Raw genomic sequence first — 18,121 nt, 5'->3', positions numbered from 1 at the left:
ACTCAGAGTTTTCAAGTAGTTGCTGATCTACTTTGGTACAAGTTTCCTTATTAATGAAATCACAGGTTGGGAACAGAATAAAAAAAAAAAAAAACCATGATAGACATTATGCTGGTCTTTGGTTATAGGAAGGAAAAACACATATACAGACCCTATCCTCAAGGAGTTTACCTTTTCTTGGGGATAGATCTGTATTGCACATCACAGGGTGGCTCAAAGGCAACAATACTTTTAAGAGCTTTGCAAACTTTAACAGAAACGCCATTTATTATTATTAATAAATACCATTTATTATTAGAAATACAACTTTTATTATTATAATTAATAATAACATTATTTAGAAATTAATATCATTTTATTATTATTAGCAGTACATTGGACATAATAATTATTTATTAATAAGTGAATACATATTCATTTAGAAAATAACTCTATTTATTATTATTGATTTGTTCTGAGGTTTAAACCTAGTAAATAGTAAAAGCAAGACTCAATTTCAGGTCTTCTGATCTTAAGTCAGAGTTTCCCAGTTATAGGGAATCTCTCCCCCAGTTTGAGAGCATGAGACCCTTTGGGCAAAGTATGTGTGTAAAGCAGTAACCAAAATTATTGGGTATTTTCAAGTCCAGCTTCCTCATCTGTTGATGAAAAAAGTACATATTAGTCAAAAAAAGGAAGAGGTAGAGAAGATAGATTCAACAAAGGTGCAGTTGGAGAGATTCGGAGCTGGTTGAGTGGCCTGACTCAAAAAGTTCTCTTTAATGGTTAAACATAAACATGGCAGGAAATCTCCAGGATAGTGCCTTGGGGATATACCCTTGACTTGGTACTATTTGATGCTGTTATCAATGACTTGGATAAATGCATAGATAGTATACTCATTAAATTTGCAAATAACACCAAGCTAACAGGGATAGCTGAATGTTCAGTGTCAGAGTCAGGATTCCAGCTCTTAAAATAGTAGACCTTTGGTCAGAATCTAAGAAGATAAAATTCAAAAAGGATAATTAAGGTCATGGACTTGAGTTCAAAAAGCGACTTCATATATATAGGAGAGGTTAGACACTAATTCTTCTGAAAAGATTAAGGTTTTAGTGCCAACTTAATGCGAGCCTGCTTTGGGATATGGCAACCAAAAAGGGGAAAAATAATTAAAGGGATTTTTGTGCTGAATTAAGAAGGGCCTAGCTTCCAAAATTAAGGATGTAATAGTTTCTCTGTATTCTACCCTCATCAGATCTCATATGGAGCATTCTGTTTGGATGTGGACACCACAGTTTATGGACATTGAAAAACTGCAAGTGTTCAGAGGAGATCAACCAGGATGGTAAAGGATGGTCCTGAATCCATGTCATATGAGGATGGGTTTCCTCTCACCAACCCAGCATTTTCATCATTCTTTTCTGTTGTTCTTCAAGGAACAAAACAATTATTCCCCAAAACAATTAGATCAAGGTATGCCAGCACTTCTGGGTAATTCACACCTCCAGCTACTTTCTCCATCAGTCTTTGGAAAAAGGCAGATGTCCACCAGATGCTTTGGGGAACACACTCAACCTAGTAAAAACCTAATTGGAGAGATGAAAGCAGTCTTCTCCTTATCTTCCTCCATCATAGAAGTCTGCTAGCATCCACTGTATTACAACACTAAAAACCACTGATTGCCTAACAGAATCCAAAGCATCTTGGCATAGTCTACCTGTCCACGCTGAATCTTTTTCAATGCCAATGGACTCCTACACATTATGATGATACAATTGACAAGAAAGTCTTTTAGATGGTTTCTGAGTTCATCTATCATTGATGAATCTTCCTAGATCATTCCTGGAGTCACTCAACTGGATCCTGTAAGTTGCTTCTAAGTCACATCTCACATCCCATTCATGTACTAAGAATACATTCTATCTCTTGCTGAGGTTCTGCCTTAATCAGTTCTTCCATTATTCTGATGGTGGACCTCTCATGATGTTCACCATCACCACTTGTTTCTGTTCTCCTGTAGACCTCTATACAGGCTGCATGGATGGTAAAAGGGAGCCAGTACTGGGTGTTGTGATAGTGTCCTGATAGTATCTTAATTGCACTGGGATAGGTTGTAATCAGTGTTGATTCTCCAGTGATCTGGACATTGGAAAGCCACAGTATCTACTGTCCTATTGCCAAAAACAATTTTCTCAGGATATTTCAAGCTCACTTTGGTGCGTCTCAGATATAGATAGTTTTTGCCATTTCGTCCTTCAGGTCCAAATCCTTTCAAAGTCTGTGGAGATATTTTTCTTAAATGTCTTTACTTGAGTGTCTGGGACACAATAGTCTTTTGCACACCGTTATTGGAACATCAATACCTTCCACATCCTCAGTCTTCACTGACACCTCTTTGTAGGCTGATGTAAGTCAAGGAGAAATAGGCCTACAAGAAGAATTCAAACTATGGGGGTCCTCATCTATCAGGGAATGGTTGAACAAATCATGGTGTAGGATTGTAATGGAATACTGTCGTACCATAAGACAAAAGGAGTAGCTCCCAATAAACCTGGGGAAAATTGTATGAACTGATGCAGAATGAAACAAACCGAATAAGGAGAACAATTTATTCAATGACAATAATAATAATAATATCTGAAAGACTCAAGGAGTCTAATCAATACAACAACCAATCACAATTCCAGAGGAACAATGAGAAAGCATATTATCTTGCACTCCTAACAGAGAGATCATGAACTCAAAATGCAGGATATGGTATACATTTTTCTTTTTTTTTTGTAAATAGTATTTTATTTTTTCCAATCACATGTAAATATAGTTTCAACATCCATTTTTAATAAGATTTTGAGTTTCAAATTTTTTCTCCCTGCCATCTCTCCTCTCCAAGACAGCAAGCAATCTGATATAGGTTATATATGTGCAATCATGTAAACACACTTTCACTTTAGTCATGTTGTGAAAGAAGGAACAGAACAAAAGGGGAAAGTGCAGTATACATTTTTAAATATGGTCAATATGGGATTTGGTTTTCTTTGACCATCCTTATTTGTTACAAGGGGTTCAGTTTTTTCTTTGTCTTTGTCAATGGGAAGGAAGGTAGTAGAACGAGAAAATAAGTGCTTATCTTTAAAACAAAAAGAAATAAAAAGAGAATAGCTCTATAAGGAATAAACACTGAAATCATACATAATATTTTCAGAATGTGAAGAGAGTGCCCTCCTTGGCCCATGTCCTTTTTCTAATACTGATCCCATAGACCTCAGTTTCTGCACTGAGGCTGCATTTCCATTATGAGTATGTCTAAGTTCTACTTGGCCACCTTCTGCCTTTCCAGTTACTGCCTGTTGGTGACGTTTGTATAGCAGGCAGATGTGGTCTCCATCTCCTTATACCATTCTTCTTCTGCTTGGAATGGTTACATCTATGTTCCCTACTTCCAAACCCACCATCACAAAGTTGTTTTAAGGCTGCTGTCTTTGGGCTCTGGACCTCTATTGTGGCTGCCTTGCATATGTAGCCCATAAGTCTGAGGATGCTTCTGATCTATTTGCAGATGGAGCTTCCCAGTAGGAACTTTCATAGCCTCTGTATAACGTTTTCCCCCCATGACATGCCACCCTGGTGCAGGCCCTCATCACTTCACACCTGGACTATTTCAAAAGCCCGCTCAATGATTTCCTTAGGTCTCTCTCCACTTTTGTCCATTTTCTACTCAACTGCCAAAGTGATCTTCTTGAAGTACAGCTCTGATCATGTGACTCACTACCCTACTCAATAAATTAGAGTGGCTCCCTATTACCTCCAGGATCAAATATAAAATCATCCATTGAGCTTAACCTTCCTACATTAATAGATTTACATTTAACTCTTCTCCACATACTCTACTACCCAGTGATGTTGGCTTTCTCACTGCTCTTCCCACATGACACTCCATTTCCCAACTCCATCCCTTTTCTTTAGCTGTCTTCCATGCTTGGAACGCTCTCCCTCCTTTTCTCTGCCTCCAGGCTTCCGTGGTGGTTTCCTTCAAGACTCAGTTCAAATCCTACCTTGTACAAGAAACCTTTCCCAGGTGCCTTTATCTATCTTGTTTTCACATAGTTGTTGCATGTTGTCTCCCCCATTGGACCATCAGCTACTTGAGGGGAGGGAGTGTTTTTGCTTTTCTTGGTGCCCACAAGACATAGCAATGTGCCTGGCACATAGTAGGTGCTTCATAAAATGCTTGGTGACTTAATCTGATTTGATTAATTCTAACAACTCTTCAAAATCTGAAGGACTCTGTAGAAGTCCTTGTCTATCCAACTGCATCTCAAGCCCAGTCATGTTTCCTCCTTTAGGCTTTGTTTCTCCTCTCTCTAACATCCTTGATAACATGGGGTTCTTTTAAATGATGAAAGTAAAAGGATCTCCCACCATTTTCACCCCCACTCACCTTGCTGAAATGTTGGTAAAATGAATAGAGCAAATGCTTGGTCTGCATTTTCATCACCTCACAGATACTTCTCAGGGTGTTGCACACAAATCCACCATGTGATTTTGAGCTTGGCAGACCTACAAGCCCTTCAGTCATTAGCCCCCCATCAGCACTTCCTCCTTTTCTAGGTCAGATGCCAAGCATCTATCTAGGTGGCAGAGTGGACAGAGCACTACACTTAGACACAAGAAGCCTGAGTTCACATCTTCCTTCAGACACTGACTATGTATGGACAATTTTCTCAGCCTCAGTTACCTTATTTGTAAAATGGAGATCACAATACCACCTACTTCATAGAGTTGTTATGAAATGAAATAACATATATAAAGTGCTTAGTAAGCTTTAAAGTATAACATTAAGGTTAGCTATAATTAATTATATACAGATAATCTGAGTTTCCCTTTGGTTAATCCCAGGAGGACATGAGTCCTTTTCAGAGAACATTCTTAAGTTTGACCAGTGGCATCCTTCTGCTATGCTACCTAACCCTGGTCTTGCCCCCAGAAGTATTTCTCTGTTTGGTAGGTGTAGTGGACTTGCTTTGGCCCCACCCAGATCAGAAATATACCTTTTTTCATATAAGATCTAGTTTTTAATCCTACTAAAAGGAGAGTTCTCTCTTTCCGGTGTAGGAGACCCAACTTCTATCCTCCTCAGAGATGAGCTGTCCATTTCTGACACAAATATTTCCTTTGATTCTTTGGCTACCAGGACCCTCTTTGCTCTATTATCTTGAATAACCCCTTCTGCTCAGAAGAGGTACACAGATCAGTTTCCAGGTACTATATTCAACTCTTATTCCATCTGGTATCAGTTAAAATTCTTTTTTGTTATTGTTACTATCATGAACTGAAAAAACACAAACAGACATAAGTACTTCCGCATACAGTGAATAGAAATAGAGAATTGCGAAATTGTGTTGAAATTTACAAAACTACAAATCTTTATTACGTATTGCTTAGTTTTTTTTTAATATAGTAGTTTCAAAAATGCCCTATTTGTGTATATTCCTTTCTGAACCTTCTTCTGCTTTCTTCTGTTTATTTTTAAAAGTATCAATTCCACCTTTCTTTTTCCACTACTTCCCACTCCCTTTCCCTACCCTCTCTTCTTGCAAAGAAGAGTCCTCCCTTATAATAAATAAGTATAGTCAAGCAAAACTACACTTTGGATGGGATTCAAAACATATATCTTCTTCTGAACCTATAGTTCATCACCTCTCCACCAAGATCTAAGGCGCATGATCATCCTCAGGCTTCTGGAGTCATCAAATGGTCATTGCACTAATCATAGTCTTTTTACTCTTTGACAGCTGTTTTCCTTTACAATATTTTACCCATTATAATATTGTTCTGATTCTGCCTATTTTTTTCTGCTTCTATTCACATTTCTTCCCAGGTTTTTCTAAAGTAATTATCTTTAATTTTTTCTTACTGTTCAATAATATTCTGTGACATTTGTGTATCAAAATTTGTTCAGCCATTTCACAATTGATGGATACCCCCTTCCTTTCTAGTTCTTTGTTCCAACCAAAAAGACTACAACAAACCTTTTTGTTCAATATTGTCTGGATATCTTTGGGATACATGTCTAGTAAAGTTATAGCTAGGGCAAAGGGTATGCATAGTTTACTGACCTTGGGAGTATAGTTTGAAATTGTTTTCCACAATGATTAGATCAGTTCACAGTTTCAACAACAGGGTATTAGTTTTTTCTTTCCTCCCACATCCCCCCCAACAGTTGTCATTTACCGTTTTTGTCATCTTTGTCAATCTGAGGTGAGAGTTGGAAACCCTGAGCTGCTTTAATTAGCATTTTTCTTATCATTCATGATTAGACAATATTTTCCATGTGGTTATCGATGGCTTGCTTTTCTTGGTTTTGAGAATTGGCTGTTACATCCTTTGACCATTTATCTGTCAGGAAACAGCTCTTGTTATATATTTGAACCAATTCCCTATAGATCTTGTATATCAGATTATACCAGAGAAATTTACTGCAAAGATCCATTCCTTCCCAGGTAACAGTTTCCCTTCTAATACTAAGTGCATTAATTTTGTTTGTGCAAAACTTTCAGTTTTATGTAACCAGTGCTGTCCATTTCATTCCTTGTGGTAATCTCTACTCCTTATTTGGTTAAATATTTTTCCCCTATCCATTTCCAGTTGTGAAAAACTATTTCCCCCCCTTTTCCTTTAATTTGTTTATGATATATACTTTTTCATTATATCTGTTCATCCATTTAACCACCCATTAGGTGGTTCAGTGGATAAAGTACTGGACTTAAAGTCAGGAAAACCTGAGTTCAAATCTTGCCTCAGACATTTATTAGCTGAGTGACCCTGGGCAAGTCACTTGACCGTTCTACATTTTCCTCATCTGTAAAATAAGAACACCCACTTTCCAGGGTTGCTGTCATGGTCAAATGTATATTATAAAGTGTTTTGCAAACTTTAAAGTACTATATAAATGCTAGTTATTACTATTATGGTCTATGATGTGAGATGTGTGTTTAAAAACCCAAGTTATGCCAGGCTGCTCTTCAGTTTCCCCAAAGCGTTTATGGAATAAGGAGTCCTCATCCCATTTGTTGGTCTCCTTGGGTTTATTAAATATTATGCTGTTGTGTTCAATAACTTCTGGTCCAGAGTGATCAACAGATGCAAGAAAAAAATGCACACAACAATGATGATAATGTAGAGAAAAATAACCTTGAAAGACTGAAGAATGCTGACCAGACAATTATGCCATCAGAATATCGAAGATGAAACATACTGCCCATGGTTAGGCAGAGACGTGATGGACTAAAAGAGTGAGAGGTGACACATTTTTAGACACTGCCACTGTGTTTCTTTTGCTTAACTATACCTTTGGGGTACAAAGGAGGACTTCTTTTGGAGAAGGAATGAGAAACACAGAGTGAGAGTTGGTGTGGAGAGTGAAGCAAAAATAAGAGGAAAAAGTAAAGAGCTGTTAAAACAACATGCAGGGAGAACAGAAGAAAGTTCAGAAGGGGAAAAAACAGCACAGCAATTTTGATACTATTGGGATAAATTTAATATACATGTTCAAAAGAAAACTATAGCAAAAATTTACTTTCATATATCATCTTCTTTTCTGTTCTTTATGTAATAAATTTGTTCGTGTTTGTTGATTGTTTTAAATCTATAATAAAAAAGAGAAATTTTAAAAAGTGCAAAAGGGGCCAAATCAATTTGATTTTCATATAAGAGGGCATGATGAATATGCTGCTATATATAGTTGGAAACCATTCCCCTAAGGCCAGTGGTTTCATTTACAAAGTTCTGCCTTTTTCCACTTTTATCATGGATTGTGGTCCTCTATAACCAGGGAGTCCCTCTTTGTCTCTCTGTCTGTCTGTTTCTCTCTCTCTCTCTCAATCTCTCTCTCTGTGTCTCTCTGTCTGTCTCTCTCTCAATCTCTCTCTGTCTCTTTGTGTCTCTCTCTGTGTTGTGTCTCTGTCTCTGTCTCTCTCTCTGTCTCTTTGTCTCTCTGTCTCTCTCTTCCCTCCCCATCTCCCCCCCATGTCCTGATGCCAAAACTGAGGCACATGAGACACACAGGGATCCAAGGAGGGGGGGAGTGTGGGGGGAGAGGGATCCCACTACAAACTAAAGCCACACAGAGAGTGTCCTCAAAGAGACAAGGACCAAAAGGTAAAATGCTAGAGTAAACCCACAGTAGCATCTTAGTCAGATCTGGACTGGAGGGAACCTTGGTTTCTGTCTGACTATGGGAGAGGAAGGAGACAAAGAAGGAAAGCGAATCTCTTTACATTCTCCTGAGCCATGCAGAAAAGGGGAGAAGGAAACTAGCCTCAGTCTAGGATTTCCATTTGGCACAAGGAAGTAAGAGAGAACTTCTGGTTTTACCCTTGAGTTTCAGCCAGAAATTCAAATTAGCAAGGCTGGTCAGAATTGGTGGATTTTCTGGCCTTTTCCCCTCAGGCAGAGGTAGTGTGATGCAGTGGTTAGAAGGCTAGATTTGGAGACAGTCTTGAGATTCAAATCCCACACTGAGATTTGTTGGGTGTCCCTGTACAAATCCCTTAACATCTCTATACCTAAGACTCCACATCTGTAAAATGGGGATTATAATAAGCCATGGTAACTCCCTCAATGGGTTGTGAGGCTCAAATGAGAAAGTTGAAGTAATGTATGTTCTTTGCAAATCTTAGAGTATTTTGTAAATACCAGTTATTAAATGCTGTTACTATTGTTGTTGTCATTACATAGGAGAGGAAATGTACCAGGATATAATTTCTAGTCCCAGACTAATCTATTATAATAAAATTAAAATCCTAAAATCATCATCCATTTCCTCCATGTCTTCTCCATTTTACACACCTAGACATCTATACTAGAGCTCATTATCCCCATTTTATAGCTAGGAAAAACAGGTATAGAAAAGAGAACTAAGTTGCCCAAGATTATAAAGCATGGGTTTGGAAACCATCTTGATGAAGGGGAAAGAAGACCAGATTGGGAGTCAGGGGAGTGAGGCTAGAACTTCATTTCTACCACTAACCCCTTGGCAGAGGTCTTCACTTGAATGTTTGGTAGGCATCTCAAACTCAACATGTCCCAGAGCTCATTATCTTTCCCCTTCTGGAGTAGCCCCCTACTTCCAAACTTCCTTGTTTTTGTCAAAGGTACCATCATCTTTCCAGTCACCAAAGTTCTCAAACTTGGAGACACCCTCAGCTTTTCATCTATCTTATCTAAGCATTTGCCACATTTTTTTACAAATATCTGTGTCCTCTCCAATCACACCTTCAGGTTCTTCATAAAATTGTTGTGAGGAAATCACTTGGCAGACTTTAAAGTCTCATCGAATGTGAACTCTTGGTCACAGGATCATCATACTTTTAAACAAGGAAGAGACTTTAGAGGTCATCTACCCAATATTGCCCTTTGAATTTTTCTTCCCAAGTACTTTCACATCTACCATGGGGGTTTTATCATACTCCCAAACACCCTGTGAGGCATGTAGTGCAGGGAGGAAATGAACCATCACAGTATCCACTAACAACCAGCACCAACAAATAACAAATAATAATAATTACAGCACCCACCATTTGCAAAGCTTTTTACAGTTTAGAATATCTATTCATGGCATCATGGCTCTACAAGACTTCAAAAAATCACTTAATCCAATACCTTCATTTTGTGGTAAGGAAAATGAGGTCCAGAGACATCAAATTTCTTTCCCAAGGTCACATAAGTAGTCCACACACATTAAGATTTGAGTCTCCCAACAGGCTTGTGAGGTAGACACGAGAGAAAGATAGGGTAACTAACTTTCCCAAGCTCATGTTGCCAGTCCAAGGGAGAAGCAAAACTAGGCTCTTGAATGGGACTTTGTGCTTTTCAAAACAATTGATCCTCATAACAATACTGTGAAGGAACATGACAACAGGTAACATGACCCTTATATGCCAAGTTATGAAACTAAGATGGGGCAGGACTTGACTAAAGTTACATACTAAATTCATTAACGACTTGTAATTATAACCTAAGTCACCTAACCTCTGGTCTCAAGCTGGCCATCCCTACCTCATAGAAGTGAAATGCATAGAAAAGTAATTTGCCCAAAGTCATACAGTCTCTGACAACATCTCAGGTAGGGTCCAGGGCAAGCATGGGGGGAGAGATAGTCAGAGGTCAAGCACTAGAAAGGAGCTTCAAGGACAAGCCTCTGTTTTATTTATGAGGAAACTGAGAGTCAGAGAGGAGAAATTCCTTTGGAAGAAAGCAGACCCAGGTACTCTCATTTCAAATCCAGCTATCTTTCCACTATGCTATGTGTGATCCCTGGGAAAATGGAAAGTATTTTGTTGTATGTCCATTTCCTAGGGCATCACCTGGCACCTCGTAATGTTTGTCGAACAGACTTGGACTGAAAGAATCCAACCTCCTGGGTTGGGTGAGGAGTGCTGAATCTTAGGGAGTATTTTATCAGTTGCTCTTCTGGTAGACCTTAAGTAAGAGGACGTTTCATCATCAGACAAAGGTGAGGGTTGCATCAGTCTCAGGGCACAATGGTGTTTCTCAGATAAGATTCGGGCCCCATTATGGTATTGGTGATTCCTCACTCTGCTACTTAATGCCTGTGTGACCTTAAGTAAATCATTTATCCTCTCTGGGCCTCAGTTTCCTCCTCTGTAGAAGGAGTGAGTTGGATCTGATAAGAGCTAAGGCGTAAAGAATGTAAAAACAGAAGAGAGTGGAGCCCAGGACAAGAGCCTTGGGAGTAAGGAAAAGATGAAGATCCAGCAAAGGAGAGGAAAGAAAGGGGGTTAGGCAGGCAGGACACCCAGGGTAGAATAATGTTAGAGAACCAAAGGAGGAAGCAAATGAAGTTATACAAAGGTCAAAGAAAAGGAGGACCTAGGTAAAGCCAAAGGATTTAGCAATTAAATCCTTCTAGGATTCCTCTCAAATACCACCCCCCAAACCTCTCTCCCCCCAGGCCACAGGGATCATCCTCACTTTTATCTGAATGGTGACACAGCATTTTCCATTTCCTTTTTTCTTGCCTTCCTCAATTCATTCATGGCAGCTCTCAGAATCTGAATCACAAGTGAGATGGCAGTATCCCTGAAAAGTGAGTCAGGAGGGGGTAATTGGTGACTTCAACATTTCCAGTCAGGCTGAGGGGGCCTCAGGTTCCACTGTGATGTCTGACTGTGGATTTCAGCATGGACTTGGACTGTGGAGAGGGAAAAGAATTTGTAAGCAATATCCCAGGATATAGTGTTTTCAGCAAAGAGAGAGACAGAATCATTCAGTTGAAACTGACTATAATTGGGAAGAAAACCATGATGCTCAAATTGGAGTTAAGTTCCTCTCTGGACACATCCAACCACAATCCTCCACCTACCCCTCCATCTTTAATTTCTTCCAATTATTGGATCCTTCCCTGCTGCCTACAAAAGTTGCTCTGCTTTCCTTTTTCCTTTTTTAAAAAAATAAATGTATATTTTCATTTGTGTAAACTTTTATAATCTGTCCCTCCTGGTGCCTTCTACCTGAACCTCCAGAAAATAAAATCTTCATCATTAACATAAGTCTTACCAATTGGCAAAAAATTATGTCTTTCGGCATTTTAAGTGTATCTCCTCTCTGAAAAGAGATAAGTAGGTAGCACAATGAATAGAACACAAGCCCTGGAGTCAGTCAGACCTGAGTTCAAATCTGACCACAGAAACTTAACACTAGCCGTGTGACCTTGGGCAAGTCACTTAACCCCAATTGTCCTGCCTTTCTCCCTACAAAAAAAAAAGAGGTGAGTTATGTTTTGGGTTTTGTCATTTGCATTGACAGAGTTCAAAAGTCTTTCAAAGTTGTTTTTCTCTCTGATGTTATTGTCCCTGTATAAATTGTTCTAATTCTGCTCACTTTCCTTCGCATGCTTTCATAGAGGTCTTTCCAGGTTCCACTGAAACTGTCCATTTTGTCATTTCTTTGTTATTTCTCTACTATTATGTCATAACATAATAATATTCCACTATATTAACATACCATAATTTGTCTAGCCATCCTCCAATAAGAGGATACTTCTCTTGGGAGGAAAAATGTTTCCCATTTTTTTGCTACTATGAAAAGGGTTGCAATAAACATTTTTGTAAGCTGTGATCCTCTTTCTCATTCTGTGATATCTTTCAGGCATAAGCCTAAAAACAACACAGATGGGTCAAAAATTAGGAACATTTTATTAACCTTTTGGCCATAGTTCCAAATTGCTGTTCAGAAGGCTAGACCAATCCACAATACTACTAATACTGTAATAGTATATCTATTTCCTATAGCCCCTTTGAGATGTGTAACTTTCCTCTTGTGTCATATTCACCAGTCTGTTGCATGAGAGGAACCTCAAAATTGCTTAATTTGCATTTCTCTAAATCATTAGTAATTTAGAGAATTTTTTCATATGGTGGTTAATAGCTTTTTGCATATGGTTGTTAATAGCTTCCTTTCAAAATTGCCTCTTGCCCTGGAGTCAGATAGACCTGAATTCAAATCCAGACTCAGACACTTAACACTTACTAGCCATGTGACCTTGGACAAGTCACTTAACCCAAATTGCCCCGCCTTCCCCCCTCTAAAAAGCAAAACAACAACAACAAAATTGCCTCTCGCTATCCTTTGACCATTTATCTTCTAAAAGCTGGCTCTTACTACATAAATTTGAATCAGTTCTTTATATATCTTGAATAAGAGAATTTTATCAGAGAAATCTGCTGTGAGTTGCTTTTGGCCATTTTGTTTTGTTTTTACCTTCCAATTACCAGTTTCCCTTCTAATTTTAACTACATTGGATGTGTTTGAGCAAAACTTTGTATTTAGTCAGAATTTCTATTTTGTCTTGTATTATCTTCTCAATCATTTATTTAGGCATGAATTCTTTCCCTCTTCACAAATTCTTATAGTAATTTCTTCCTTTCTCATCAATTTTTATATGATTTTTTATATCTGGGTCTTGTATCCATTTGGAGTTATCTTGGTATATGCTGTAAGATATTGTTCTAAACCCATCTTCTGCCAGACTGTCCTGTTTTTCAAATCGTTTTTGTCAAATGAGGTCTCCTCTTTCCTAGACAAGATCTTCAACAGACTTTATCATTCCTCTCAAGCTATCATCCTATATGTTTCTTTTATTTCACTGCTAAACTCACAGAAAGAATTGTATATCTTGGTTGTTTACATTTCCTCTCTGATTAATCACTGAATTCATTACAATCTACCCTCCAACTCCATCAGTGAATTGAAATAGTTTTTATTTGTTTTTAATGGATTGACAATAAACATTTTTTTTATTTGCTAAATTCTTTGGTCCTTCCTCAATCCTCATCCTCTTTCTGTAGCTTTCAGCACTGATGACTACCAGATCCTCACTTGACTTCTCTAACACTGCTCAATCCTGGTTTTCCTGCCTGTCTGACCACCTTCCTTGGTCTCCTTTGCTGTCTCTTTACCCTTCTCTTCTTAGCTCAAGGTCCTTTCTCTTTGCATTCTTTCATTTCATGAGCTCATCTCCTCCAATAAGTTCAATTATCTCCTCTTTTCAGATGACTCTTAAATATACACATTCACCCTGAAATTCTCCTAACATCCCTGACCACCTGGATGTCCCATTGGTAATCTCAAATTCACCACGTTCAAATATAAACTTAGCACCTTTCTCTTATCTTCCCTTTCTCTGTTGTTGACACTACTTTCTAATTCAGACTCATCTTTAAAAGAAAAAAAAAAAGCTTTATTATTTTTTCACAGCAATATAACTTCCATAACTCCCCTCACTCAAAGAACCCTCCCTTGTAACAAATAAGTACAATGTAGAAAAACAAGCCACACATTGAATGAGCTCAAAAACAAGTACGTCTCATTCTATACCTCTCGTCTAACACTTCTCTGCTGAAAGGTCAACAGAATCCTTCATCATTAATCTTTTGAAATCTGATCAAAGTTCATAAATATCTCAGTGATGTTTGTCTTTACATTATTGAAGTCACTATGCACTTTCTTTTCCTTGTTCTACTCACTTTATTCTGTATGAGTTCATAGAACTCTTTCTGGGTTTCTCTAAACTCACATGAGTGATTTCTTATAGTGTAATAAAATTTATTGCATCCATATGTCACACTTTGCTTGATAAATTTCCAAATTTCTTTCCAGTTCCTTTGCTATTACAAAAAAAAAAAATTCTGCTATAAGTACTTTTGTATGCATGGGACCATTGGTTCTGTCTTTGACTTCCTTGGTGCATATGTCTAGTAGCGATATTTCTAAGTCAAAATCACTTTACTAGGATTTCTAGCATAATTTTAAATTGTAGAACAGTTGGGAGAAATACATAGCTCCATCAATAATGGATCTATGTGCCTGTCACCCTATAGTAACTCCACACTTACCATTTTTATATTTTGTTATTGTTAATAATCTAACAGGTATGAGGTGAACCCCCTAAAACTCACCTCTGAATCTTCTCTCTGACATTCAATCAATTGCCAAGTCCTGTTTATTCTACCTTTACAACATCTCTCATATCCATCCTCTTCTCTCTACTCAAACTGATACCTCTGTGCTTCAGGCTTTCCTCATTTCTTGTATGTACTCCCTTAATAGCCTCTTAACTGGCCTCCATGTCTCCAGTGTCTCCTCCAATCCATTTTCTATACAGTTGCCAAAATAATCTTTTTAAGATGTAGGTCTGACCATGTCACATACACACACACACACACACACACACACACACACACACACACACACACACCCTGCCACTCCCATGCCATTCAGTGGTGAGCTCCTTGAAGGTAAGGATGGTCTTTTGCCTCTTTTTGTGTCCTCAGTACTTAGCATGTAGTCTGGCACACAGTAGGTGCTTAATAAATGTTTTTGACTGACTGAGTGTTCAAAAACCTTCAGTTACCCAATACAGACTCCTCAGCATAGCATTTAAGACCCTCGATAATTTGGGTCCAATCTACTTTCCAACCATTATTTCATATCCCTCCCCTTTATTCTCTATACACTATAGTAAAGCTAGACTACTTAGCTGTTTTTTTTCTTGATTTTGACATGCCATCTCCCATCTCTGGGATTTCACAAAACTCTTCCCCGTGCTTGGAATTTACCCTCTATTTATATTTGTTTTTCAGGATACTTCATTTTCTTTGCAACTCAACTCAGAAAGAAGTCTTTCTTTACCCTCTAGCTACAAGTACTCTCTCTTTCATGGTTGCCTATATCACTCATTTGACATAATAATTGACATATTTATTAGATAATAAATATTTATTGTTTGGTACCATCACTCTTTACCTCTACTAGATTTATCTCTGTACATGCTATTTCCTACCCTCCAATCTCAAATAGAATGTAAGCTCCCTGATGGCAGGAACTGGGTTGTATATTAGCTTTGTATCCCTACCACAAGAAACAATATTGCATAGCACATAGAGAGCTATCTTCCAAGCCAAGAAGATCTGGGCTCAAGTTCCTGCCTCTAACATGCCCTGGATAAACAAGTCCTTTGGTCTGTCAGCATTCTAGGCAACCCCATAAGATCAGCTACTGTTCTGCACTGGTAGAGTGAGCTTCCTTACCAAGGAGTCTGCTATACCAGGGACATCACAGGGCTAGTCCAAAAAAGTCTTTCTTGGTCCCTAGAATGAAATGGATACAAATGTTCTTTGAATAAATGAATGATTGAATAGCAATGCAATTGGTCAGTCCTTTAAGTTGTTAAGTTCAATGGTCTGAGCATATCTGGGGTTGCTTGTAGTGAGCAAATTCAAGTAATCAGAGCTATCATTTATTTTATTTTGTATTATTGTCTTTTGTTTTGTTTTATAAGGAAGGGAGGTATTCTAGAGAAGGGCTCAAAGCCAGGTAGACCTGAATTCAAGTCTTGCCTCTCATAATCCTGGCTGTGACATTTAGCAGTTCTCTAAGTTGCTGAGAAGGTGCTAACCTGGAATAGTAGAGGGAATGTTCTCATCTGGGAATTCCTTACACCAAAGAAATTACAGGTCCACTCCCTATCCTTATTCCAATGAATGATTGAAACCCTGACCTAAATTTTCCCATCTCCCTTTCCCTCATTCCCTCACCCCCAATCTTCTTGACTTACCCCAATGCATTTCTCTTTCTCTCTAGCATGGGGAAATTAATGTGGTTTATTTAATCATGAGACTCTGGGGTAGCCCCTTGTCTGTGGTGGGAAGTGTCATATGGTACATCAAAAATTTCAACTCCTTAGAAGGAAAATTAACTGGACAGCCCACATATGGCTCTGTTCTCACGAAGAGGAACTAACTATTAATAGTGACAGCCTGACACCCTTCTAACTTGTTAGAAAAGCTAATTTCCCCCTTCCACCCCCTCCCCCTACAACTGCTTCCCCATTGCCCACTCCTTTGGAGACTTCAGAACCAATAGCAGAGATCATGACTATTCTTGGATATTCTGGGGCCATGTGGCCACATAGGGTGCCCTCTGGTTGTGCAAGTGGCATCATGACATCAACTTTACTAAGAAAATGTCTATGTTCCAATATTTCCTAAGCTCCAGCATCCCCTATAAAAAGAGGCCGAGCATTGAGCGGGTCACAGAGGGAGCCAGGGAAGTCAGAACTCAGAAGTCTCTGCCAGCTGAAGGGCTTATCACACTCCTAGAACTCCTACCCTTCACGAACATCATGAGAAACTCCATGGTTATCTTCTCTGTCCTCATCATAGCCACTGACTTCTGCTACCAGGCATCTTCATTAACAGGTCAGTATGTTTTCCCTTCTCCTTTTTTTAAACTATCCCTCTCTTTCTAACTGGAAGGAGAGGTGATTTTGAAGAGGCAGGGACCAGACAACAGCACCTGTAACTTGGGGACTGAGATTCTTCAGTAAAAGTATGGGATGAAATCCACTCAAGGTTTCAAAATGAGTTAGGCCATTCCTCAATATACTTCTGTCTCCAAAATGAGGTATTTCCTACTACCGACCCCAGACACAGGATTTGATCCTTACCACAACCCTATGAGAAAAGTGTTATTGTCATCATACCCATTTTACAGATTACAAAACTAAGAGGCAGAGTGGGTAAGTGACTTGCCCAGGAACACAAAGCTCATAAGTTTTTGAGGTAGAATTCAAAGTTTAGGTTTTCCTAACTCCAAGTCCAGAGTTCTGTTCACTATGACAGGATACCATTCATAAGAAAGAGGGAAGGATATTTGGGGTAAAGAAGAGATGTTTCATGTCTTCCCCAAGTCTCTCTCGCTCTTTACACATCACTCTACGTCTAGCAGTGTTGAGTCATTCTATCCCCACTTCTGCTAAAGAATGGCACAGACCTCACAGTGTTCCTTTCCTTACAGTTGGGTCTGACACTCCCACTGCTTGCTGCTTCTCCTATACGATCCGGAAGATTCCTAGAGCATTTGTGGTGGATTTTTATGAGACCAACAGCCAATGCTCCCAGCCAGCCATCATGTGAGTAGTGGTGCCAATGATCATGTCTGGGAAGGGGAGGTGAGGACCATGTAGGAAGAAGCTGTCAGGACCCAGAAGAAAAAATATTCCTTGGGACAGAGAATAAAGAAAGAGTTTATAGCCCCCGCTAAAATTAATTAGGAAAAACTCAACCAGGTCTCCCAGAACAAAGCTTCCATTTGCCCCCATGATTCTGAAGCATTGGGGTTGGTGCTCTAGGTAAGCATAAGGGGGAGATAGTAAATGAAAAAAATCACTGATCTGTGGCTTCAAGCCTAGTCTGGAGCACATAAAGGGACAGTTTGGAGCTATTCTCACTTGAGGATGAGGGCAAGGGAGAAGGAAAATGAAGACAGACCAACGTTCCCTGAAGCAATGCTTCTCCAATCTTTGGATCTCCAGACCCCTTTATATTCTTAAAAATTATTGGGGGGGGGGGGCACCAAAGAGCTGTTGTTTGTGTGGGCTATATCTATCTTCATCATATTAAAAAATTTTAACATCTTGGAATTACTATTAATACTCTTGAAAGGGTCTTTGGGACTCCAGGTATTCCCTGGATTATACTTTGGGAACCACTACCCACAAAGAATAGATATGGATTGAGGGAGGGATTGGGTTCTCAAGGATATAGGGATGAACCCTCCC

At 38.8% G+C, this 18,121-nt stretch overlaps 2 protein-coding genes across 2 annotated transcripts in view; one reads left to right on the top strand and one right to left on the bottom strand.

The window, feature by feature from the left end:
• Window positions 1-18,121, bottom strand: part of LOC138162618 (protein Wfdc21-like) — a 387,573-nt gene that overhangs the window by 122,000 nt on the left and 247,452 nt on the right. The window lies entirely within an intron of this gene.
• LOC138162609 (C-C motif chemokine 4-like) overlaps window positions 16,575-18,121 on the top strand; it is a 2,221-nt gene continuing 674 nt past the window's right edge. The window contains exons 1-2 of the mRNA XM_069089945.1: window positions 16,575-16,760; window positions 17,359-17,473. Of these exons, the coding sequence (XP_068946046.1) occupies window positions 16,685-16,760; window positions 17,359-17,473 (191 nt within the window). The 5' untranslated portion in view covers window positions 16,575-16,684. The remainder of the gene's footprint in view (window positions 16,761-17,358; window positions 17,474-18,121) is intronic.

This window comes from Petaurus breviceps, unplaced genomic scaffold (genome assembly GCF_028583685.1).
Source record: "Petaurus breviceps papuanus isolate PSGF00001 unplaced genomic scaffold, PetGlider_PUasm1.0 186, whole genome shotgun sequence".
NCBI lineage: Eukaryota > Metazoa > Chordata > Mammalia > Diprotodontia > Petauridae > Petaurus > Petaurus breviceps.
This window is presented reverse-complemented; position numbering and strand designations above follow the sequence as displayed.